General features: G+C 52.8%; 2 protein-coding genes across 2 annotated transcripts in view; one reads left to right on the forward strand and one right to left on the reverse strand.

Annotated features, from left to right (window-relative positions):
* Positions 1-18,522, forward strand: part of Snx8 (sorting nexin 8) — a 48,157-nt gene extending 29,635 nt beyond the window's left edge. The window contains exons 3-11 of the mRNA XM_055598640.1: positions 1,325-1,442; positions 3,104-3,225; positions 5,520-5,600; positions 5,831-5,991; positions 6,714-6,846; positions 12,093-12,161; positions 13,578-13,724; positions 14,002-14,151; positions 17,060-18,522. Of these exons, the coding sequence (XP_055454615.1) occupies positions 1,325-1,442; positions 3,104-3,225; positions 5,520-5,600; positions 5,831-5,991; positions 6,714-6,846; positions 12,093-12,161; positions 13,578-13,724; positions 14,002-14,151; positions 17,060-17,173 (1,095 nt within the window). The 3' untranslated portion in view covers positions 17,174-18,522. The remainder of the gene's footprint in view (positions 1-1,324; positions 1,443-3,103; positions 3,226-5,519; positions 5,601-5,830; positions 5,992-6,713; positions 6,847-12,092; positions 12,162-13,577; positions 13,725-14,001; positions 14,152-17,059) is intronic.
* A 1,815-nt stretch (positions 18,523-20,337) lies between these two features.
* Nudt1 (nudix hydrolase 1) overlaps positions 20,338-24,045 on the reverse strand; it is a 6,684-nt gene continuing 2,976 nt past the window's right edge. The window contains exons 2-4 of the mRNA XM_055598649.1: positions 23,573-23,737; positions 22,784-22,929; positions 20,338-20,908 (exon numbers count right to left, since the gene is read on the reverse strand). Of these exons, the coding sequence (XP_055454624.1) occupies positions 20,736-20,908; positions 22,784-22,929; positions 23,573-23,724 (471 nt within the window). The 5' untranslated portion in view covers positions 23,725-23,737 and the 3' untranslated portion in view covers positions 20,338-20,735. The remainder of the gene's footprint in view (positions 20,909-22,783; positions 22,930-23,572; positions 23,738-24,045) is intronic.

Raw genomic sequence — 24,045 nt, forward strand, 5'->3', positions numbered from 1 at the left:
CGGCCAGTGTCTCCTCCTGCCACCCTCCCCCCCCTCCCTTCCTTCCCCCCCCCCCCCCCCCCCCCTCTTCTCCCCCCTCCTCCTCCCCCTCTCCCTCTCTCTTTCTGCAATCTTACCATGTGACTGAGGCCAACCTGGAAGAGCCTAGGTACCTCACATACGCACAATCCCCTCTCTACCTCCCAAGTGCCAGGATGATAGGCCTGCTTCCTGCCTATTTCTGTGCTCTGCAAAGTCAGGACTCACCAGGCTGTATGCGCACCAGCAGTTAAACTGTCCTGGAGCTTGTGGTGCAGGGTTGAGCTGGAGGGCCTCCCTCGGGGATGCTTCAGGGACAGTGTATCCTTCTGCCATCCTGTAGGAGCTGTGAAAACAAGAGAGGGGCCCCTTGGCTGCAGTGAAGCAGCCCTTGCTCCTGGGCCTGAAAGACTAAATGTAGGAAGCTGTGCTCAGCCCCAGCGAGCCTCCTGCTTGCTTTTTTCCCTCCTTGCAGGCTGTTCTCCTATGTATTGTGTTTTCTCTTTTTGTTAGTGTCTGTCTCTACTTCTCAGAGCTAGGGTTACAGGCGTGTGTCATCACACCACCATGCACAGAAGCTGGAGACCTGAACGTGGGCCTCATGCTGTGTGTGTACTTAGCTATCGCCTTAGCCTTATGCTTTGCTTTGTTAGAGCAGGGTTGTACCCTTCCCAGCAGTAAAGAAGTGTCATGATGTCAGAGAGCTATCCAAACATTATACTTTTTATTTCTATATAAAATCCTAGAACTTTTGGCAAAAACTTGGGGAGAGAGGATGAAGAATTGGGTAATGTTATTCCTCTTGAGTTCTGTTCCATGATGAAAAAAGGCAAGGAGGTCTGATGAAATGCCATGGTTGTAGGGCCTGATGGTGCAGACATGGAATGGACTCTCAGTGACTTGGTAGGAAAAGACAAGAGAATTGAATTGAAAAGTCAGGTTGGTCACAGTGTGAGTTCAAGGCCAGCTTCGGCAGCTTAGGTAGATCAGATCTCAAAAAGTAAAAGAGGGCTGGGGTGTGGCTCAGTGGTAGAGCCCCTGCCTAGAGTCCCCCAGTGAGGGGCTGGGTGTGGCTCAGTGGTAGAGCCCTGCCTAGAATCCCCCAGTGAAGGGCTGGGGTGTGGCTCAGTGGTAGAGCCCCTGCCTAGAATCCCCCAGTGAGGGGCTGGGGTGTGGCTCAGTGGTAGAGCCCCTGCCTAGAATTCCCCAGTGAGGGGCTGGGGTGTGGCTCAGTGGTAGAGCCTCTGCCTAGAAGAAATGGTGTGGCTGCTGATGTCCCATGTGTCATGCATCCTTTGTTTTGTAGCGCTTCAAGTCCTCCGTGTACAGACGCTACAATGACTTTGTGGTCTTTCATGAAGTGCTGCTTCACAAGTTCCCATACCGCATGGTGCCAGCCCTTCCGCCCAAGAGAGTGCTGGGAGGTAAGGCAAGGTTCAGGGAGGCCAGTAAAGCGGGAGCAAGCTGCCCTCCTGGGCGGCATAGAGCTGGGCGGGCGCATCGCAGCTCAGGGCCCTGCTTCTTGTGGACTACCAGGGCTTCCAACAGAGATGCAGTACACATGCATCTCGGCCATTGTGGGGTCCTAGCTGCTGCTTCACCCTAGGCGCCTTCTGGCCCCAGGGTTGCCCCTGCAGGGTGCTTTGGCCTGCTTCTTGTAGGGTGCCAGGCACCACAGGGTCTTACTTGTCAACCACAAATGTCCCCAGAACCCCAATAATTTGGTATATTTGTTGCATCTCTTGTTCTTGTAACAAAATGGGTGACAAAATCAACTAAGCAGCCTGTTGTGGGGGAACGCATGGCAGCGCAGGAGCGATTGTCACATTGTGTCCACCATCAGGAAGCAGAAGATGAATGGAGGGCTCAGCTCTTTTTCTTCATTGCTGGCCACTTTCAGGCTCTGTCTTCCTGCTTCAGTGTATCTAATGACACTCTCATGACCCAGAGCTGGTGTCCTAAGTGACTCAAAATCCTATCAAACTGACATCAGTATAAGCCACTAAAGGGTACGCCAGTCATGGGGGCTAAGGTATGAGTTCCAGACCATTCTAGCTACGACAGACCTTGTCTCTGCAATGGAAAAGTAAAACGTTATGCAGAGCCTCCCTAATGGTTCACTACCTGGTGTCCCCAACCTTTCTGGTGCAAGTGAAGGTGCCCAGTGGGGAACTTGGGGGTGTTTTATGTAGAGATCCAGCTTCTCCCCTCCAGGACCTCCCATTCTGGACATGAACACATTTCCATCTCACTCCCACTAGTGACCCAGCTTCTGGCCTTCTTCCCAGCTCTGCACCTTTGGGACCACTGTGCTCCTCAGTGACAAGGACTGTTACATGCAGAGGAAATAAGAAGATGAGCAGGGACCCTTGCCTGCCCCCAAGCTGGCTGTGTCCAGTCAGAGCTCAATGCCTTACCGTGTCTAGTCAGTTCCACAAACACCGTCACCTGACTCAGCTTTTCTGAGAGCTCAGTCTTCAAGGACAGGTGGAAAGCTTGGGGTGGGAGCCTTATCTCACTGTATTTGTCTGTTTACATTTTGGTTTGTCTGAGACAGGCAGGCCTGGCTGCCTTAGAACTTGCTATTTATTTAGACCAGGTGGGTGTTGGAATGAAAAGCCTGTGCCTGCACACCTGACTGCGGGATCTGTGTGAGAGGATCTCACTCTGTAGCCCTGACAGCCTGGAACTCACCGAGATCACAGGCCTCCTGCCTCACGGAGGTGGCCGTGTGGAATCTCACCCGTTCCCAGTTGCTTTTGGTTTGAGATAGGGTCTTGCTCTGTGGTCCTGTGTCTCCCCCGCCCCTGCCCCCTCCCCCTCAGACACTCTGTAGCTTATCTAGCTGTAGCTTTCTTTCCTTGGTCTCCCAAGCGCTAGGAACATAGGTGTCTGTCAGAACGCCCAACCTCCCAGTGTTCTCCATTGAAACTGATAGCCCTGGCCATTCCTGCAGCCACGCATGTTTGGGGGCTTGGAGTCCCAGCTCTGTGGCCTTCTCTCCCTAGCCTGTGATGAGTTGCCTGGAAGCCTGCTCTGACTGGGGCCTCTGCTGACCCTGTGGTAACCCTGTGCTCTCCTCCAGCCGACAGGGAGTTCATCGAGGGCCGCCGGAGGGCCCTGAAGCGCTTCATCAACCTGGTGGCCAGGCACCCGCCCTTCTCAGAGGACACACTCCTGAAGCTCTTCCTGTCTTTCAGTGGCCCAGTAAGTGTCCCTCAGGGCCTGTGCTGGCTGGAACTCTGGACCCAGACACTGAGACCTGATTGCATACTCAGGTTGGCCCAGGCCCAGCTTGGGCTCATACTAGAGGCAATCCTCCTGTCTCAGCCTCTCAAGTGCTGGGAGCCCATACCTAGATTTTATTCCTTGAACCTGTGTTTCTCCTTCTGTCTCCTGTCCCATGTTTGAATGTCTAGAGTAGATTTGTTTGAGATTGACAGAGCAAGACTTCTTTCTGAAGTACAGGCTGGACTCCATCCTAAAGAGGCCTCCTTTGTGTGAGTGACTTGGAGGCTTTGTGTACCTCTGGCCGTGGTCCACTGGAGAGAGAAGCTTGTCTTTTGTGGGGCTGCAGTGGAGTCGGGGCCTGTGTTAGGAGTCAGTGCTGATCCTCTCGAGACAGCACTGTTTTCAGGTGCAAGCCCAAGGGTTCTTAAATGTATGTAGATGGTTCCACCAGCCTTTCTTGGCAAGCAGGCTTTGTGATGGGTGGGCAGGACAGGGAGGAAAATGTCTGTTTGAGTGGGCACTTGGGGTCTTCCAGGCCTTACCCAGTGGCAGGGCAGGGAAAATGGACAGTCAGGAGTCAGCGCAGTTTGTTTTGTGTGGGGTGGGGGGGTGGGGATGGGGGTCTGTATATGTGAGTTGTGTGTCCGGGTGTGCACACTGAGGCTAGAGGAGGATGCCAGGTGTCCTACTTATCCTTCTTCACTTTGCTAGAGACAGGGCCTCTCACTGGGCCTGGAGCCAGGCTGGTAGGCAGCATGCCCCAGTCATCCTCCTGTCCCTGCTTCCCACAGTACTGGAGTTACAGTACCTATGGCCACGCAAAGCCTTTTACATGGGTGCTGGGGTGTTGAGCTCAGACCCTAATGCTTAGGCAGTAAACGCTCTTTTCCACTGAGCCATTTCCCAGTGCAGCCCAGCTTTTGCACTTGATTTTACCTCCCCAAGGGCAGTTGGCCTTTCACTAGGTGACACGCCTGGGTAACTCGACCACAGTGGACAAGGTGAGTGCTCACAGTCTTGTTTGTTTGTGGTGCTGCCTTGGAACCTTGAGCCTCGGGCATGGTAGGCGTCTGCCTGCTGTCTGGTGAAACTCCAAACCCTCCTGTGGCCTTCGCACCTGGGACGCAGTGGTCCTGAATTCTAGCTGGAGTGAGGGTGGAACCAGGAAGCCGCCTGCGCTCCAGTAGTCCAGGCAGAGGACCAGGAGGTCAGGTGCGGAGGGTACGGCTCCCCTTATCGTGACAGGAAGCTATCTGTGGACAGTGTGTGTCTGGAACATCCCTGGTCCTCAGTTTCCCTTTGTAGTAAAAAAGAATATGTTTAAGCTCCCCGAGGCTCGACTTGGCTGCCCACCATGTGTTTCTCTGTTTCCAGGGTGAATCTTGGTCTGGTTTGGTTTGAAGGCTAGGCATTGCTATTTGAGGCCTCCATCAGGGCCATGAGTCAGAGCCTGGTCTGAGACCTGCTACCTTTCCTTCCCCATAAGCTGCCCCTGTGGTCTGCGGACCCCTAACCTGAGAATCTGTTTACAGGAAGCAGTCTCTCCCCATCTGCTGTTGCATAGAGCCTGAGTGGTCTTGTGACCCATGTCTGTCTCTCGGGTCCATGCGGAGCCACCTCTTGTAGCTGGAGCTCTGGCTCTGGAGAACGGCCTCACTCCGTGCTGCTGGTGTGCTCCCGCCCTCCTGGCAGGCTTCTTCTTACAGCCTAGCCCTAACGAGAGTCTGCGAGACAGCAAAGAGATTGCCAGTGGACCAGCAAGTGCACGGTAGCAGCTTTCTCTTCAGAAGGGACTGCATCTGCTTTTACAGTTTTTGAGACAGGGCCTGGAACTTGAAATAATCCCCGTGTTTCAACCTCCTGAGTTCTGGGATTGCAGACATGCAACACCACAATAACAAACTCCTGAAGAAGCTTGCATTTGTCTGTCTCCCTCTTTTAATGGTGTGTGTGTGTGTGTGTGTGTGTGTGTGTGTGTGTGTGTGTGTATGTCTATGTCTATGTCTCTGTGTGTGTGTGCATGTGCACTTGTGTAGCAAGTGCTCTGACCCACTGGCCCATCTCCCCAGCCTCACTTTCATGAGGCAAGGTCCTGTTGTGTAGTCCAGGCTGGCCAGGAACTCTCTCTGTCCTGCTGAGGCCTCCCCAAGGCTGAGACCACAGGCATCAATGGCCTAGCCCTTGTGCCGGCTACACTTCTGAGGAATCCTTGCTCTCAGCTGGTGTCCTTGCAGGCAGGAGAGGGTGAAGCTCTGTCTTTCCTTTTTCAGGACGTTCAGCACAAGCTCAGGGAGGCGGCCCAATGCATGGGAGATGAGTTCACGAGCTGCAAGCTGGCTGCCAGGGCCAAGGTAGTTTTCTGATTTTGGGTGTTCTTTCCCCTCTTAAGCAAGGGAGTGGTAATCTGACTCCTAATGATCCTCATCACCCTCTGTCGGGTTGCAGGGGTGATGCCATTATCCATCCCCTGTCCTTGTAGGCAGTGGGGTTTGGCCTGTAGCAGATGAGCAAACAGGTTTCAGGATGTTCTTTCTCTGTGACTAAGCAGCAGGCCACTGTGTTTCTTGCCACCCTTTTCCAGGACTTCCTCCCTGCTGACATTCAGACTCAGTTTGCCATGAGCCGGGAGCTGATTCGAAATGTCTACAACAGCTTCTACAAGCTTCGAGACAGAGCCGAGCGGATCGCAGCCAGGGCCATTGACAATGCTGCTGATCTTCTCATATTCGGGAAGGAGCTCAGGCATGTGACCCTATAGGGACTGTGGAATGAATTAGGTGGGGGCCAGGGTCTGGTTACCATCTTGACCCATTGAACTGCAGAAGGAGACAGGTAGACTGATAGGCTGGAGTCAGGGTGGGGGTAGGAGAAAGCCGTGTTTGAGGAGTTAGGCAGAGCTCTGGAGTCCTTACACACACATCTCCCATAGCTGCTCATACAGTAGTCTCCGTGGTACCTTTCACACTGCTGTGAGAAAATGTCTGACAGTAGCAGCTTAAGAAAGGAAAGGATGGATTGATTGGGCTCACAGTCTGAGGGTGCGCAGTCCATCGTGGTGGGAAGTCATGGCGGCAGGAACAAGGCAGATGGTCATGCTGCATCCACAGTCAGGAAGCAGAGAGATGGATGCTGCTGCCGCACACTCCCCCCAAGTTGACAATATTAATCAACACACATGTAAAATAAAAAGCTGTTTACCTTGGCAAAAGCAGCCAGTGGCAGACCAAGTTTCCCTTATAAGGGTATAGAACCCTGCTTCCCTGGCACACAGGCCTTGGGGGTCTTGTTGGCAGTAGCAGAGATTCCTAGGTCTAGAGTGGGGCCTGAGACCATGCCTTCCTCACCTACTTCTAAACATCCTCACCGAACCTTCTGAGACTCTCAGACCCCTCCCTGGAGCTTGGACCCTCCTGGGAACACATCTAGGGAAGGGCAGCAGGTGAGTATGTGTTTTGTTCCCGCAGTGCTTTAGGCTCCGACACCACCCCTCTGCCCTCCTGGGCTGCCCTGCACCTCAGCACCTGGGGCTCCCTGAAGCAAGCGCTCAAGGGCCTGTCTGTGGAGTTCGCGCTGCTCGCGGACAAGGCTGCACAGCAGGTGAGTGTCTTTCTTGTCGTGGGTCCCTTGGTCCAGATGTGCTGTGCTGTGTGGAGAGCACCTTTCCATCCTCCTTGAGCTCTGTGTAGATGATCTTCCATTTGAGGTCTGAGTGAAGGCTGCCTGTGCATCTGTTCTGGGTGGCTCCCTCAAGCCATTTACGCTTCTGAAAAAGCGGCTAGTGACTGAAACAGGTTTGGTCCTTGTCCCCAGCCCGGGCATTGCTGAGGGTAAGTAGATCTGTCCTTGCTTCTTGCACTTTGCCTCTGGGTGGACCACCTAATTCCCATTGTGCCGGCTTGTGCTTGGCAGCCAGTGACTTGACCCAGCAGAATAGTAACTGTGCTCAGTACCCCAAGAGACTCACTCCTTTAGGTCCACTTAATCTAAGGCTGTGCTGGGTGTGCAGGACCTGTGCTTGTTTTTAAATTTATTATTTTCTGTTGTGTGACATGAACCCAGATCCTTGCACTTACTAGACAGGTGCTCTGCCTCTGAGCCACACCGCAGCCTGACACTGGAGGATTCTGCACCCAGCTGCCTCACCAGCCCTCTATTCCTTCCCCTTTCCCCTTCCCTTTGTCATTACTGTTGCTGAGATAAGGTCTCACTCCGTTTTCTAGCCTTGAACTTGTAATCCTCCTGCATCAGTCTGCTGAGCAGCTGGCTCTACGTGTCTGGGATGCCACGCCAGCTGCGGTTTTAAATAGGTTGATAGCATGTTGAAGCTCTGCTCCTGCTCAGGATGGACGCTTTGCAGTTGTGTTGTGTCTTGATCTACCTGCTGGGGACTTGGGGGGGTTTTCTCGCTAGCAGCTGGATGCTCAGGTGCCGTGAGGTTTCTGTGAAATAGGGAGTGTGACGGCTTTGCTTGTGTGGAAATTCCCCAATCTTCCTTTTCTGCTCCCAGAGCTGGTGTTACCTTTATAACACCTATGTTTTTCTAATGTACATCAGCACATGTGTTGCTTCATGTTTGTATAGGTCCATATGTATGTGTGCACACGTGTCTGGGGGTCAGGAGGCAACGTCAGGTGTCATCCTCAAGGATGCCTTCCCCTTTGAGACAGGGTTTCTCGTTGACCTGTTCACCAGCTAAGCTAGACTAGTTCCTCAAGCCCCAGGGATGCTCATGTCTCCAGCCCCCCGCGCTGGAGTTCCAACGAGGACCACTGCACCCTCAGTTTGTAATCTGAGTTCTGAGGTGTGGACTTGGGTTGCCCTCCGTACAAGGGCAGTGCTTTACACTACACTGTCTCTTCAGCTCTTAGCGTTGCTGTCTTCTTGTTACTAAAAATTCTGATGTGTGTGTGTCTGTGTCTATAAGTGGGCACATGCATGCGTGTGCCCAAGGAAGCCAGATGTCAGATCCTCTGGAGCTGGCATGTCAGCAGGTTGTGAGCCACCTCATGTGGGTGCTGCAACTGAAGTCAGGCCCTCTGCAGGAGAGCAAGGGCTTTTGTCCTTTTTATCATGTGGGGTGTGCATGTGTGTCACAGTGTGCATGTGGAGGCCAGAGGACAGCTATAGGAGTTCATGGGTCCTGGGGATGGCGCTCAGGGCTGAAGCTTGGTGCTGTCTTCGCCCAGCGAGCCATCGCTGCAGCCCTCCCACTCAGTGTTGGTTTATGCCCCCACACTCTAGTGCCCGTTTCCAAGGTTGAGAGGGCCAAGACTGGAGGTTTCAGGGGCAGACAGGATGGAGGCGCAGGGGCCGGGCAGCTCCTGTGCTTTGTCATTTGTGTGCCATGACTTTGCTTTAGTAACTTTGGTCCTTGGACCTCAGTTTCCCCACTGATTAGATATGAGAGGGTTGAGCTAGATCATCATTGCAAATTCTGTCTTTAAAAAATTTTTTTGTTTGTGTGTGTGTGCATGGGTGTGCCACGGTGCATGCGTGTAGTGCAGAGGAAAGCTTTGGGGAACCGCTCTCTCTTCCCCTTGCTGAAGGAGGGTCTCTTATTTCTGCAGTGCTGTGTCCTCTGGGGTGGTTGCTCAGAGCTTCTGAGTGTTCCCTTGTTTCTGTTTCCGACTCTGCTGTCAGGTTCCTTGCACAGCTAGTGCTTTTAACCACCGAGTCATCTCACTGGCTCACTATTTTTCCTTTTCTTTTTTCTCTCCTCTTCCCTGTTCTCCTTTTCCTACCTTCCCTGCCCTCCCCCCCCACTTCTTTCAGTTTTTTTGGAGTCTGGGTCTCACTATGTAGCCCTGGCTGGTCTGGATCTCAGAGATTGGCCTGCCTCTGCCCTTAGAATGCTGGGATTAACAGCCTGTGTCGCCATGCCCTTGCTGTTAGAGCGCCTGAGCCATGACATGCTCGTGGAGACCAGAGAACAACTGTGAAGTCTGTTCTTTTCTTGCACCCATGTGGGTCCGGAGCGTTGAAGTCAGGTCATCATCTTGGCAGGAAATACCCTAACCTGCTGAGCCCTCTCATCAGCGCCAGACTACCTTTATCAGGGTAGCTGTTCTCCGAGTGTGGGTTCAAGAAGCGTACATGAAGCTGTCACAGAGACCAGACAGGCCCCTCTATACTCAGTGGGAAGTGTCAGGCCATGTGCTGGGGTTCTGCAGAACACAGGGTGAATATCTCTTCCTGATTCAGCTGCCTGTGCCTCCATCCTGGAGCTCTGAGTGGGGAATGAGGAGCTTGGGGCTCCTCCCAGCCCTGTGCTTTTTGACGTTTTTGAGTTCCCTAATGAAATTTAGCAGGAATGTACTGCTTCCTGAATATTCCTGCCAGTCCTTATGTTGACGTCAATGGAGTTCTGTTTTGCTTAGTTTGGGGTCTTAGATTTTTTGGGAACTGAGTTCTTACTTTGTTCCTGAAGCTGGCCTGCTATTCACTTTGTTGCCAAGCCAGACCTTGAACTTGTGGTCCTCCTCCTCAGCCTCCCGAGTGCTGGAATTGCAGGCAAGCCTCAGCTTGGCCAGCTTGGTGTGTGTGCCTGTGTGCAGAGGACAGAAGAGGGTGCTGGGAGTCTCACTCCATCATGCACCTTTCCCTTGGCACAGGGTCTCTCACTGAACCTGAGCTAGGTGGGTGGCCAACAAGCCCCTCCTGTCTGAGCCTCACAGCATCAGGCTAGTTGTCTGCGTGGCCACACCCAGCCTACCTGAGTGCTGGGATCTGAACTCGGCTCCCCACACGTTTCTAGCAAGTGCTCTCCTGTTTTGAGCAGTCAGTCGCCCAGGCCCTGCGCTGTATACATTTTCTAAAGGGATGTGCTTGGATGCTCACGGTCTCCTACACAGATGGGATGTGGTAGCCAGTGAGCCCGGCAGGGACGGCCACTGTAGCAGAGAGAACGCCCCAGCCTGTCAGCGAGGACAGGATGGCCACACCAGCGTGCCTTTCCCTTTCTTGTGCTGTCTTTTTATTTTTGTCGTTACTGTGTGTGGTATATGCATGAGGATACATTTGTGTGGGAGCCAGATGTTTCTATCAGGTGTTTTTGTGTGCTGTTCATCTTATCTTCTTTAATTTAAAAAATTAACTTATTTTATGTGTATGGATGTTTTGCCTGTATGTGTGTCTGTGAACCTTGTGTGTGCCTAGTACCCACAGAGGCCAAAAGAGGGCAATGGATCCCATGGGACTTAAGTTACAGTCAGTTGTGAGTTGCCATATGGGTGCTGAGAATTGAATGCAGGTCCTTTGAAAGAGCATACAATCCTCCTAACCATTGAGCTTTCTCTCTAGCCCCTCCATGTTGTTTTTCTTTTTAAGATAATTAATTATTTGGGCGTGGTGGTACTCAGGGAGGCAGAGGCAGACAGATTGCTGTGAGTTTGAGGCTAGCCTGGTCTACAAAGGACAGTCAAGGTTACACAAAGAAGCCCTGTCTCGAACAACAAAGAGTTTGTTTATCTGTCTGTCTGTCTGTCTGTCTGTCTGTCTATCTATCTATCTATCGGGACAGGGTCTTACTATATATCCCTGGCTGGCCTGGCACTGACAGAGATCCACCTGCTTCTGTCTCTTGAATTTGCTACCATAGCTACTCCATCTTGATTTTTTTTGGAGATAGGGCTTCTCCCTGATCCTGGGACTCTCCAGTTCAGCTAGAAAAGATACCTTCAAGCCCTCAAGCTCCTGGTTTGTCCCATTCCCACCTCTGCAGCTCTGGGGTTATAGTAAGCATGGTATCATGTCTGCTTTTTAACATGAGTGCTGGAAATCCAAACTCGGGTCCTCACATCTACAGGGTAAGCGCTCTGCTGTCTGAGCCATCTCTCCAAGCTTCTCTCCTGACTTGAAAACCTTTAGCTCACCTGTTAACTTCCTGGAACTTCCTACTTAGTATCAGAACTAGCTGCAGGGGTGGGATTGAATTACCTGGGAACCTCCTGATTTAGTGGACTGAAACTTTGGGGGACATTCCAGAGTCCCCTGAGGTGGCTACATCGACTCAGTCCAGCTCCTGTGTCTCCATGAAAATGCCTCTTCCCTACATGGGTCTCCGTGCAGAAGTTGATGTATGGCTTCTCGGGTGAGCATATCTCTTGGCCACAGCTGCAGTGCTAGGAGCCTTAGGCATGCATTGGCTGGGATGCGTGTGTGCATATGTGGGCAGTGAGCACGTGGCTGTCACCTTGTCCTAGAGTGGTTCTGCCACATGTATGGTGATGCCGGCAGCTTCTGGGCCACTGCTGCTTATTCTTGTTTCCTGGGTGCCATGGATGAGTTTGGCACTGGGCTTTCCTTTTATACCAGGTACACTAACAGGGCTGTCTGTGTCTGTCTGCTTCTCACAGTTGTCATGTTGCCTGTATACAAAGTCCTGAGCCTTTATCCTCTGTCCCATCCTCCCCTGCTTTGGCTTCCGGTGTGGCTCTTTCTTTACTCTGTGCTACCTGGAAGTACTAGAATGTCTGGGTTCACTCCTCATGCCTGTCCCAGCATCCTTCCTCCATCTGTCTCCCCTATGGAGATGCAGAGCTCCAAAGAGAAGCTGTTATGTGTTGGGCAGAACTGCTGGGGCCAGCATGAGGTGTGGCTCCATGAGGTCTGTGAGAAGCCTGAGGGACACTGTCTGGAGTAGAGAGGGTGCTGCCCTGTCCTCAACCGCCAGGGTTGAGGACATCTCTGCCTAGATTCAGGGCTCTACGTGGGAAACTGGGTCCTCCTGAAGCCTGGGCTGGTGGCTCAGGGAGGAAAGCTGCCAGGTCATGGCTGGGGAGTGGGCTCTCCAGGGGTGCTGGGTCCTGGGTGCTATGTGCTGGTTAACTCATCCCTGTTCCTAGGGTAAAAAGGAAGAGAATGATGTGGTGGAGAAGCTGAACCTCTTTTTGGATTTGCTGCAGTCCTACAAAGTGAGTCTCCAACATTCTTAACTGATAGTGACCTTGTTGAAGCATTCGAGACTGAGGCTGTGCAGGGAAGGGGCTGACGTGTGATTTTGTTTGATGTGAAGTGTCTGTTCCCCAAGACAAGGCCCTGCTTCCGCCCACCTACATCAGCTAGTGAGGCTATTGGGACTGACCGCAGAAGCGAGGGTGGCTCGGGGGTGGGTACCCCCTAAAGCGTGCTCTCATTTCCATCCAGTCTTTGCCTTTTATTTAATCTTGGGGAGAGCCTGCTAGTCTCCTCATCCTCGGTGAGGGAGTGTTAGGAGACCTGATCTCAGGAGCTCATGTGAGCCATCAAGGCCTCTCTGCTTCAGGATGGCAAGGGTCACATCTGACTAGAAGGAAACCTATCTGCCTGGGGGTCCCTTAGGCTGCCTTAGAGATCCTGCTGGCACCTCAGGAAGCTCCCAATTTGAAGGGGAGATGATTGTAATGTGTGGTAGAAACCGAGATGAGCATATGTGACCATCGGGCTCTCTGTAAGCGCCTTGGGGCCTGGTCCTCACACAGGGGCTTTGCTCCTGGGTGAGGGTTCCAGGAAGCCAGGCTGAGCCTACAATTGAGGTGACTTTGAGAGTCCATGAACGGCAGATCGATATATGGAGCCAGAGAAATCTTTGCTGCTGAAGAGCTGCAGGACTGCTGGCTCAGAACTCACTAGGGATGTTTGGGAAGAGTTTGCCTTGCTGACCGCAGTGGTAGCATGTGGCTTCCTCTTTTCAGGGGCTGGCATTTCCTGCATGCGCCACCATACCTGGCCTTCTGTTAGATTTCTGACTGGGATTTAGGGCCCCACCAATTGATGCCACTATGTCTTCTTTCTTGGTCACACTGTCCTGCCGCCAGTGACACAGTGCCTGTCTGAAGTCAGAGGTTTGGGGCTGCCTCAGAACCCCAGCCTGTACAAATCCCATTCCCGAAAGGAGAGTGTCCTTGCACAGACTAACCCGAGCCAGATAGGATCCAAGGGGGCCAGGCTGTGACCCAGAGTGTGTATGTGACTCTTTGTTTTCTTATTTTAGTTACATTAATTTGTGTGTCTGTGTGCAGACTCAGAGGACAACTTGCAGGTGTCCTGCTTTCCACTGTGTGGGTCCTGGGAATCAGATTCAGGTCATCAGGCTCGGCAGCAAGTGCCTTTGCCCACGAAGCCATTTTGCTCCCCCCATCCTGGACTGTTTCTGAATAGGAAAACCCAGTCCTCCTAAGGGCCCTGCTTGCTAACTGCCAGTCAGCATATGCCTTTCTGGCTGCCTCTGCTCTTCTGTCACACTTTTTGCTTTCAGATGGGAGTGGAAGTTGTGTGACGGTCTCCAGAGCCTCCAGGCTCTGTGCTCTGCCAGGGTTTGCTGCAGGGTTTGCATGCCCCTCTCCCTGCAGGACCTGTGTGAGCGGCACGAGAAGGGCGTGCTTCACAAGCATCAGCGGGCACTGCACAAGTACGGCCTGATGAAGAGGCAGATGATGAGCGCTGCGCACGGCCGGGAGCCCGAGTCCGTGGAGCAGCTGGAGTCACGAATTGTGGAGGTGAGCAGCAGGCAGCAGCAGGAGTCAGCTGTGGGTTGCAAGCGGCGTGGCATCTGGAGTTGCTCCGTGGGCGGCTGAGCTCAGGGATTATGAATATCCAGATCCAGGCTGGGGTGTGGGAGAGGTGGGAGCTGCCGCAGGAGCTCTGCAGCAGGGTGCCTGGCTTTGCATTTCTTTGAAGTCCAGTCGAGTGGGTGTGCGGCAGGGACCAGTGCCCAGGCTCAAAGCAGGTGCCGTGCCCTACCCCCGAGGATCACAGACCGCTCTCTGCTTGCAGCAGGAGAACGTGATCCAGACTATGGAACTCCGAAACTACTTCTCCCTGTACTGCCTGCACCAGGAGACACAGCTCGTCCACGCCTACCTGCCTCTCACCTCGCACATCCTGGGGGCCTTCGTGAACTCCCAGATCCAAGGGCACAAGGAGGTGAGCCACCCTGCCCCATTGTCAGTAATGCCACCCTCTCTCGAGCAGCTGGCCTGCAGCCAGTGACTTGGGGAATGTCCTGAACCTAGTCCTTCCAGCCTCTTGTGTGGTCACATTGGTGACACCAAGACTTGTGAGCAGGGCTGGAAAGCTGTCAGGAAGTCCATTCCTTTTAGAAGGACTCTAGGAGCCTGAAAATGAATGTTGGATCTCTGAGCCTACAGCAGAGGGAGCAGGTGGTGGGTGTTGGCCTGGCTGGGAACACTTAGCACCGCAGTGGACTTCCCTGGAAGCTCTTCCTTAGCTGCCTCTAGATGTGGCTGCTGGAGTCTCGGGAGAGAAAGTGGGGGCAGGGGACTCACTCTGAAAGCCCTGGGGTGCTTACCCTGTGTAGGGACCTAAAGCCCTGGCACCTCAGCTCATGTCTTCCACCCTTGCTCACTTTCCCAACAGGGACTGAGACAGCACTTGAGAGATGGTGCCTGTCTAGCTTCTTTGTTGTGTATTTTTTTGGTGTGTGTGTGTGTAAAACTAATCCCTGTCTCCAACCTGGGGTGATAACAGTCCAATTAATGATACATTGACGTTCATTGTGATAAGTAAACTTAGTTCTTAGGGGTTTATGCACAGGGTGGGGGGTGTTTACAGAGACCTGCATTCCCCTCCTAAGTTACCAGCTCCCCAATAACTGAGAACCTGTTCTAAAGCTTTAAAAATTATTCATTATTTTTATTTATGCATGAGATTTTGGGTATCACGCATGTGCAGGAGCCCACAGGGGCCAGAAGGCGGTGTCAGATCCCCTGGAACTGGAGTTACAGGTGGTTGTGAACCAGCGGATGTGGGTTCTGGGAACGAACCCCTGGTGCTCTGCAAGAGCAGAAAGTGCTCCTAACTTCTGAGCCATCTCTCCAGTGCCTCCTGCCCGCTTCTGAGACGGGATCTGTGTAGATAGACCTGGCTGGCCTTGAGATCTGCCTGCCTGTGCTTCCTGAGTGCTGCGACTGAAGGCGTGCACCACCAGACCTAGAACTGTTTTCTGCCTTTGTTGCTGTTTTTACCTTTATATGCTTGTGTTGTGTGTGTGTGTGAATGTTTGCATGTGCATGGGTACATAGGAATATGCAAGAGCATATATTTATGCATGCGTGTGGAGGTCATGGGTTGATGTGGGTAGTCTTCCTGGACCATTCCCTACCTTTTATATTGAGGCGGAGTTGCAGTTACCTGAACCCAGAGCTCACTGGTTCTGCTAGGCTAACTAGCCAGGAGGCTCAGGTGGCTTCTGCCTCCCTTTGTGGGCTGCCACATCCACTTGATGTTTACCAGGGTGCTGGGCATCTGAACTCCAGGCTTCTAATATTCATGGCATCACGTTCTGCACTGAGCCATCCCCTCGGCCCTCCTAACTGTTTACGTAGCTCCGAGTTTGGTTTGCTGTGGAGTCTGACTTCAGAGCACTAACGTCAAAGCCAGCACCAGCCCAGCACAGACAACATTGGATATATTCAGAGCCAGCAGGAGTTGTGTCTGGTCTAGAAAGTGCTATCTAACCTTGAGAGGGACAGCCTGCTGATTTCAGCCTGGCCTATGCCTAAGTGGCTTGCTGCAAGATGGGCTATTCTGATTAGCATTTGGAGGGGGAGTTTGATGACATCTGCCTTTCTAGCCCGTGTAGGTGGTTCCCCCCGCCCCCACAAACATACACCCAACTTCCCTAGCTTGACTTCCTTGATTTTCCAAGTGACTCTGGTGCCTCCTGCTGGCTATGGGAGCCTCATCTCTCTCTCTCCAAGAGGGCATTTCGTTGTCTGCTCTATGTGGGTTATAGGGACCAGATTTAGGTCATCAGGTTGGCAGGGAATGTTTTTACCAGGTAAGCCATCTTGAAGGTCAGACCTTGAAGTTTTGATATCCTGCCTCAACCTCCTGAGTGCTGGGATGATAAACACATGCCACACACCTGACATGTGGTGCTGGGGCCCCAAACCCAGGGCTTCGTGAATGCCAGGCAGACCCTTTGTCAGCTGAGCTACACCTTCAGCCCTCGGGGCCTCTTTTGACTTGTGTGCTTCCAAGATCTGAAAAACAGTACAGAGGGGCAACTCACTAGTTTCCAGATGTTGACCTGCGTGTCATGGTCACAGACAGATAGTGTCATATCCACCTGGGCTCTGGGACAGGTGGTGGGCAGAATCTGGGACAGATGGCTGGGCTCATTGATGGTCCCTGCCAACAAGGAACACAGAGGTAGGTCAGGCGGTAGTAACATGTGTTTTTGATGGGTACAGGATGGCTGGACTCTCTGTGTTGGGTGAGAAGTAACTGGTTCAAGTTAGAATTTTTGTTCTACTAGAGTTCCTGGTACTTGGCTGCCCAGTTGCCTTCACCGCATCGAGGCTGGTAGAGATGCTCGGTGGGTAGAGAGCTTCCCGGTATGCACAGAGCCCAGGGTTCCATCCCCAGTACAGCTCGTGCCGTAATCCCAGCACTCAGGAGACGGGCAGGTTAGGAGTGCAAGGGCATCTTATCGTATAGCAGTTACTAAGTTTCTTATTTCTTTGTATGGGGTCCTGAGGAACAAACTTGGGGTCTCACGCATGTTTAATAAGCTAACTCTTAACTCTGAGCTATATCCCACCCCTGTCTTTTGGTTTTTAGGTCTCACTATGTAACCCAGGCTAGCCTGGAACTTGCAATCCTTGTCTTTGCCTCTGGAGGGTGGGCCAACATTGAGAGAACAGGGGTGGTTTGCCTTCCCCATCAGTAGCTCGGTTATGGAGCTGGGCATGCGAGGGAGTGTGATGTGAATGCCCTTCTGTGCATGCCACCAGATGACAAGAAGGGGAACTGGGCTGTCGCAGACCGGGCTGTGGCCGCCCACCACCTTCCTTTCTTCCTCTTGCAGATGAGCAAAGTGTGGAATGACCTGAAGCCGAAGCTGAGCTGCCTCTTCTCTGGACCTCACAGTGTGTTGACACCACCCCGCTCCCCGCAGGAGGACGGCGTGTGTCCCCACTAGGGGCAAGGCCCACAGCAGAGCTCCTGTGGCCTCACTAAACCTCTTTGCAAACAGTGTCCCTGGCTGATTCCCTCCAGGCAGCAGCCACTGCCCTGAGCTGCCTGTGGGCTGTGCTGGAGGTCTTTGTGCCTCCCTGCTCCTGGGCAGGAGGTCTATGTGCCCCCTGCCTGCCCTGTGGCCTGCTGATCAGGTCAGTAGTGGGAAGTTAGGGTGCTTTGGAATGGTTTGTGCCCTGTGCCCACAGTGCTAAGGGCCTTTTGTACCCAGCAAGTGGTGTCTGCGGGAGTGTGGAAGGTCACTGAGTGCTGGGGGAGCCTAGGGGTTAACCTAGCAGCAAAACAGGTTGGAGGACTGGCCTGCCCTATGGCCTGGCAAGGAGCTGCTCAATCCCTGAGGGTGGGAACGGGACCATAGGCTAGGCGTGCAGACATTCTGGGAGGTGTGTGAGGCCAGGCGAGAAGTGCGCTGCAGGAGGGAGCGGGGTGTGCAGGGTTCAGTGCTTTGGAGGACAGATTTCACTCCAGTGCTATCCATGGAGCCCAGGTCCACAGTGGATCAGGGCTCGGGGTCCTTTCTTGTGTTGGGTTTTGGAGGGTGGGAGTGAGGAGGGCTTGTGGAGGAGCACTGGAGACGGGCATCCCTGTTGGGTGCCCAGACCTCAGGAGCAAGAGTGTGGGCTGCTTCCCACCAGGCTGTCGGGCAGCAGGTTCCACCTGGATGTGAGCTGTTTCCTTTACCAATCTCCTGCCCCTGTGTTTAGTGCTCCAGGACCCCAAGCCTGGCAATAGAGCCTGCCTTTTCTCACACAGTCACTCCTAGACTGGGCTGTGGGTACCTGACTCCAAACTTGAGGTTCTCCTCCCAGGGTGCAGTGGAACCAAGAGTCCCTGCACGCTTCTGGCATCCTGCTGCCCAAGCTGTGTGCCACTCCACAGCATGCCTGTGGCTGCCAGAAAGATGGAGAAGCACAAGTATCGCTGGATCTCCCTCTTGCTTGCCCCTTTTCCTGGGTCGAGTGGGGCCCAGCTTTAGCCTTAACTGGACAGTCCTGGGGCCAGCAGAGTGGGAGTGAAGGCGTCAGTTTCTCTGGGTGCTCCCTACTTTGAATTAGCCTGCCTGGCTGACACAGCTGGGCAGGGGCAGTGGGGCTCTGGGTGAAGGGAGTCGGGAAGCGGATGATGTGGGCTCCGCTTGATGGATGAAGCACTTTATGGACTGCGGGAATCAGTTACTGCCACACCCAATAAACTGGAAGTGTTTACAGATGGTTTCCACGCTGCACTTTCTCTTCAGAAACCCCCATGAGCATGGTCAAATGAGTCTTGGAAACTGGAGTCTGGAGTTTTGGGGTGGGCAGTTGCCCCTAACCTGAGGGTCTCTATTGGCAGAGTGTTGTATGGTAGCTTCCTCCCTCCCCCTGGAGGGAGGCTCCTCAGACTCAGAACCTGGGATGTACAGGGCTCACGGGATCCCTCCCTGAGGTGGTGCCCACAGTGACAGTTGCCAAGGGGAGGAGACTCTGACCTGTTGAGCCTCCTCCAGGGCTGCAGTTGTCAGACCTAGCCCAGGCTGAATTCGCTGTTTGAAGAGTCCCTGCTCCTGTGAGCTAAGCCCTCACCCACATTCCTGTAAGTAACCCCAGAGAACCCACTAACTCACTAAGTAGGACTTCACACTCATCTGTGATCTGTCTTTAGGGCTGGATTTGTTTGAGTTCCATTTCCCCAACGAAAGAAATATAGTGCAAAAGGGTTTAACCATGTCACTTTGGGGGAGCAGAGGATCGCAGTGTGAGGGTTTGAATCAGCTGGACACGTCCCCTCCAGAGTTAGCAGAGAACAGGTCAGAGTGCGAGCCACAGCCCCGCTTGCTTTCTGCACTCTGGCATGGCGCGGCGCTCCCTTCCGAGGGGAGGAGTCAGGACCGTCCCAGACATGCCCACAGGCCGTCCTGATCTGCAGCCCTCTCTGAGACGCTCTTCCCAGGTCATTCTAAATTATGTCAGGTTGACAGGAAGACTGACACCATAAGGGCTGGAGAGGTGGCTCAGCAATTAAGAGCGTTTGCTGCTCTTCAGAGGACCCGAGTTCAGTTCCTAGTGCCCACGTCAGATTGCTCCCAATGTCCTCTCACCTCAACTCCAGTGGCATCGCCGTCTCTGACTTCCATGGTGCCTGTACTCATACACATCACTGCCACCCCATGCACCTGATCAAAAGGGAGTCAAGAGGAAGGGCTGCAATGATGCCCCAATCTCAGCACTAACGTCCTTTTAGCTTTATGGAGGTTCAGCTAAGCTATCTCTAGCTTCTGAGTATGATTACCCTATGTGTGTATACTTTATTGTAAATTGTGTGTGTGTATAGGGGTGTGTGTACATGAGTGCTGGTGCCTGGTCGGAAGAGGGTGTCAGCTGCTGAAGCTGAAGTTACAGGTGGTTATGAGCTGCCCAGTGTGTGTGCTGGGGACTGAACTCTGGTCCTCGGCAAGAACAGCACCACTGAGCCATCACTCAGCCCTCTTGGATCTCCCTAACAGCTCCCTCCTGAAAACAGCAATGTTTCTATGTGAAGCAGTTAGGGACAGTTCAGATGCAGCGTGAAAATAGCATGCTTTCAAGAACCATTGATAATCACTTCCATTGTGAGGTCTAAGATGCGCCACTGCCACCCCACAGCAGGGACCTGGTTGGAACCCTGAGGCAGTGCTTCTCAGGTGTTGCAGGCTCTGCTCTGATTGGCTATTTCTACCTGATTTGCCTACCCTGGATCTACATAATCCTCTGGATACAGCCTTTCTTTCAGTCAGACCAGCCCCTAACTGGAGTCCTGGTCCTGGTTGGCAGCCCAGCTCCTGGCCAGAGACATACTTGTCTTCCTCGGAGACACGTGAGACCAGTGGCACTAGCTTCTCTCTATGTACCTGCTTCCTGCAGATTTTCTTTGGGTGTCCGCTCTGGCAGCCTGCACTCACCAAACACTTCAGAGAGTCTACTTTTTCACTCAGATTGTCATCCCTGTGTGAAAACAGCGCTTACCTCAGCCTTTGGTGTCTGTCCACTCTGTCTGGGGTAGTGTAACAAGACAGAATTGGCTGTCTCGCTGCCTGGCAGGTCTCCTCTCCACTCACTGTCTTGATGCTGCAATCACACAGTAACGTGGAGGAGCAAGGGTTTATTTTGGCTCACAGATCAAGGGAGACAGTCTCTCACAGCACTTAAGGCATAGTGGCAGGAGTGTGAGGGGGCTGGTCGTGTCATCAGTCAGGAAGCAGAGAGCAGACAGGAAGTGGGGCTTACTCATAAGACCTTAAGGGTTGTCTTTCATCTTAGACCCTCAGTGACTCAGTTTCCCCATCAGTGCTCTGCCTTCTACAAGTGCCATAACCGTCTAAAAGAGTACCAGTAGGTAGGGATGAAATGTTGAGACATGTCTCGGCGACATTTCACATTTCAGCCATATCTTGCAGACAGAAAATGCCAGCCCTTCTTCAGGGTGCCCTTGGACTGACAGCTTGTGGCTGTGCAAAAACAGGAGCATCCGGCCAGAAGCAGACCTCTGGGTTAGAGATCATCCACCTCACGCAGCGAGTAGTCAAGGATGGTGTCCTGATCCTGGAACCTGAAGTGCCCACAGAACTTTTTCTTCTGAAGCAGCAGTGGGAACCAATAGCTGTCATCCGGCCACATGTCTGCAAAAGGGATCTGGTCCAGTTGGAACCACTGAGGATGCATTTCTGGGGCAGGGGGTAAGGAAGAACACGGATGTTGAACACGGGTTTCAGATGACCCGAGAGGGGTCACCCTGGATCTGTGTGGAACACTCGTTGGGAAATTTTGTTTTGTTTGAGACATGGTCTGAGTATGTAGTCCTGGCTGGCCTTGAAACCAGAACTGTTAAGTATTGGGATATATCTGTGTGAACAAATGCCACATGTGTGGGTGCCAGTGGAGGCCAGAGGGGAGTTGGAGCCACACATGGGCACAGTCACATGTGCCCAGTGTGGGTGCTGGAGACTGAACGTGGCTTCTCTGGAAGACTAGGCTCGTAGCCACTGAGAGCTCTCTCCAGCTGTTTGGACGTTTTGGTTGTTACTTACGAAATTTTTTTTTTATTTTTAGCTGCATATGTTCATGCATGTTTGTGTGTGGATGTAGGCACGAGTCTGGGTGCCTATTAGAGGCCAGAGGCATTGGGTCAGGGGCTGCTGTTAGTCAGTTGTGAGCCCCTGCTGTGGGTACTGGGAGCCAAATGTGGTTTCTCTGCAAGAGCAGCATGTGATCTTAACTGCTGAACCAGCCTTCTAACGTTCTCCCTTCTTTAAACCGTTTGTAAAGTTAGTTTATGTGCACCCTCATGCGGTGTGCATGCAGCGCCTAGAGAGGCCAGAAGAGGGCATCAGATCTCCCGGAAGTGGCGCTGTGGACAGTCAGGAGCAGCCTGTGGGTACTGGGAAAAGCACACGGGCCCTCTGCAAGGACAGCAAGAGCTCGTAACCCCTGAGCCATCTCTCTAGCCCCTGGAGCTTTTTGAGACAGGATTTCCACACTGTAGCCCAGGCTGCTCTAGAATGAGCAGTAATTCTCCTACCTCAGATTTCTGGTTGCTGCTGGGTATATATGTAGTTGGTACAACCCATGCCTGCTTTGTTCTATTTTCTTGGACACAGGGACTTTCTTTGGTGCTCTGGCTGGCCTGACATTCAGTATGGAGCCCAGGCTGGTCTTGAATTCAAGACAGTCCTCCTGCTTCAGCTTGCTTGGTTCTGGGGCTATGCATGTGCACCATTATAACCTAGCTTATCTGAGAAGAGCTCATCCTCATGAGGGTCTCTTGGTTTTGAGAGGGTCAGAACCCATTCTGTCTGTATGCATCCAGACCCAGCGTTTGTGCCCCAGATCCGGGGTCATGTGCTGCGCTGTCATACCTGCTTACTTCCTTACTTGCTCGTTCACTGAGACCTGACCTGTGTTGGGATTGTAGACTCGGTTCATGTCCCTGTTGGGGGTGGAGCCCAGGGTCTTGTGCTTGCTAACGAGGCATCCTGCCAGCTGAGCCGCACACCCAGCTAGCTATTCCTTCTCTTTTTTTGGTTTTTAACTTTGTGTGACCCTGGCCGTCCTGGAACTCACCCCGGAGATCAAGTTGGCCTTGAACTAGAGCTCCCAAAGTTTGCCAATCTTACTGATTTTCATAAAGAACCAACTGCCTCTGCCTCCCCAGTGCTGGCATTGAAGGTGTGCGTCTCTACTGCCTGGCTGTTGCTGCTTCTGCTGTTTTTTTTTTTTTTTTTTTTTTTTTTGAAAGAGGTTGGCTTTGAACTCACAGAGATATCCCCATCCCTTCTTCCCAAGTGTTGGGATAAAAATGCATGTGCCAGTATGTACAGCTGATTGCCCTATCTTGTGAAATAAATAAATGGGCTCATATCTGAGCTACAAGGCAGCTTTTCCAGGCTGCCCCTGGTCTGGAGGCTAAGCAAACAGGAAGGTGGGCGCAGACTTGGGGCCTGCACTTGGCAAGGGCCAGTTCCTCTCTCCTAGGCAGGCAAGGGAGGCTGGGCACACATCCCTGCCCACGGTGGGAAGGCGGGGGAAGGGCCAAGGCTCACCGTCACTCTCTGTGGGCGTTCCATGCACGTGTTCAGCAGAGAAGATATGCACGTCCATTGGCTCGGGGGAACCCACAAACTCAAACGAGATGTGGCCCACCTTGTGCAGCGCATCCACTGTCAGGCCGCTTTCTTCCTGAAGCTCCCTGCGGCAGAGGTGGTAGGAAGGAAGTGGCGTTAGGCAGCTCAGAGCACGGCATCCATGCACAGGGCAGGGCGTGGCATTGCAGCCTCAGGACTTGTGAGATTTATGTTGCAGGAGGACACCATGCAGACACATTGTTATATCCAACTCAGGGATTACCTCCAACTTCAAAAGTTCAGGCATGGTAGTGAACACCTACAATCCCAACCAGGGCTACATAACTAAAGGCCTACTGAAATATGGAGAAAAACCCTTTATGAGGGCTAGAAAGATGACACAGCGGTTGAGAGCACTGGCTGTGCTCCCAGAAGGCCTGGGTTCAATTCCCAGCACCCACACAGCAGTTCACACTGTCTGTAACTAGTTCCAGGGGATTTGACACCATCCTACATACAGACCTGTGAGCAGAATGCCAATGCACATTAAAAAAAAAAAAGACCCCTTAAAAAAACTTAAAAGCCCAGCATGGAAGTAGCATCTGCCTTTAATCCCAGTACTCTGGGAGTAATAGCAGGTGGATCTCCGTGAGTTCAAGGCCAGCCTGGTCTATATAGCATCTGCAGGTCTCCAGGGTATGTTTCCTACTCTCAAGGTCCTCGTCCCCATCGAGGCTGGCTCTGTGGTGAGAACTCCCTCCTCCTCACCTCTTAGCCGCGTCCTCAATGGTCTCTCCTTCCTCCACTTTACCCCCGAAGCCATTCCAGCGGCCAGCACCAAAGCCTCTCTTCTTCATGCCCAGGAGGACGCGCTGAGGCTGCAGCACCAGCACCAGGGTATAGAGCCTTGAGGTGCCCATGGTCTCCTGGGTCCTGTGAAAACAGAGGCTGCTTGGCCTGTGGTCTGTTAGAGTGTGCATATGTGTGCTGTGGTGAATGCTGGCCTCTGGGAGGCGGAATGTGTGGCACGCTGGTAATTCCCAAGTCAAAAGGTAAATCCTGTGGCTTACCAGGGCGTGTACAAATGTGCCTTTGAGCCCCCCCTTTTCTCTTACTATTATTACATTGACTTTTTTGCAGTGGTGGGGATGGAACTCAAAAACCTTGAGCATATTAGGCTAGTGCTCTATTGTTGAGCCACATCCCAGCCCCTCACTGGGGGATTCTAGGCAGGTGCTCTA

Source organism: Psammomys obesus, unplaced genomic scaffold, assembly GCF_907164565.1.
Source record: "Psammomys obesus unplaced genomic scaffold, mPsaObe1.curated_primary_1811, whole genome shotgun sequence".
In the NCBI taxonomy this organism is placed as follows: Eukaryota; Metazoa; Chordata; class Mammalia; order Rodentia; family Muridae; genus Psammomys; species Psammomys obesus.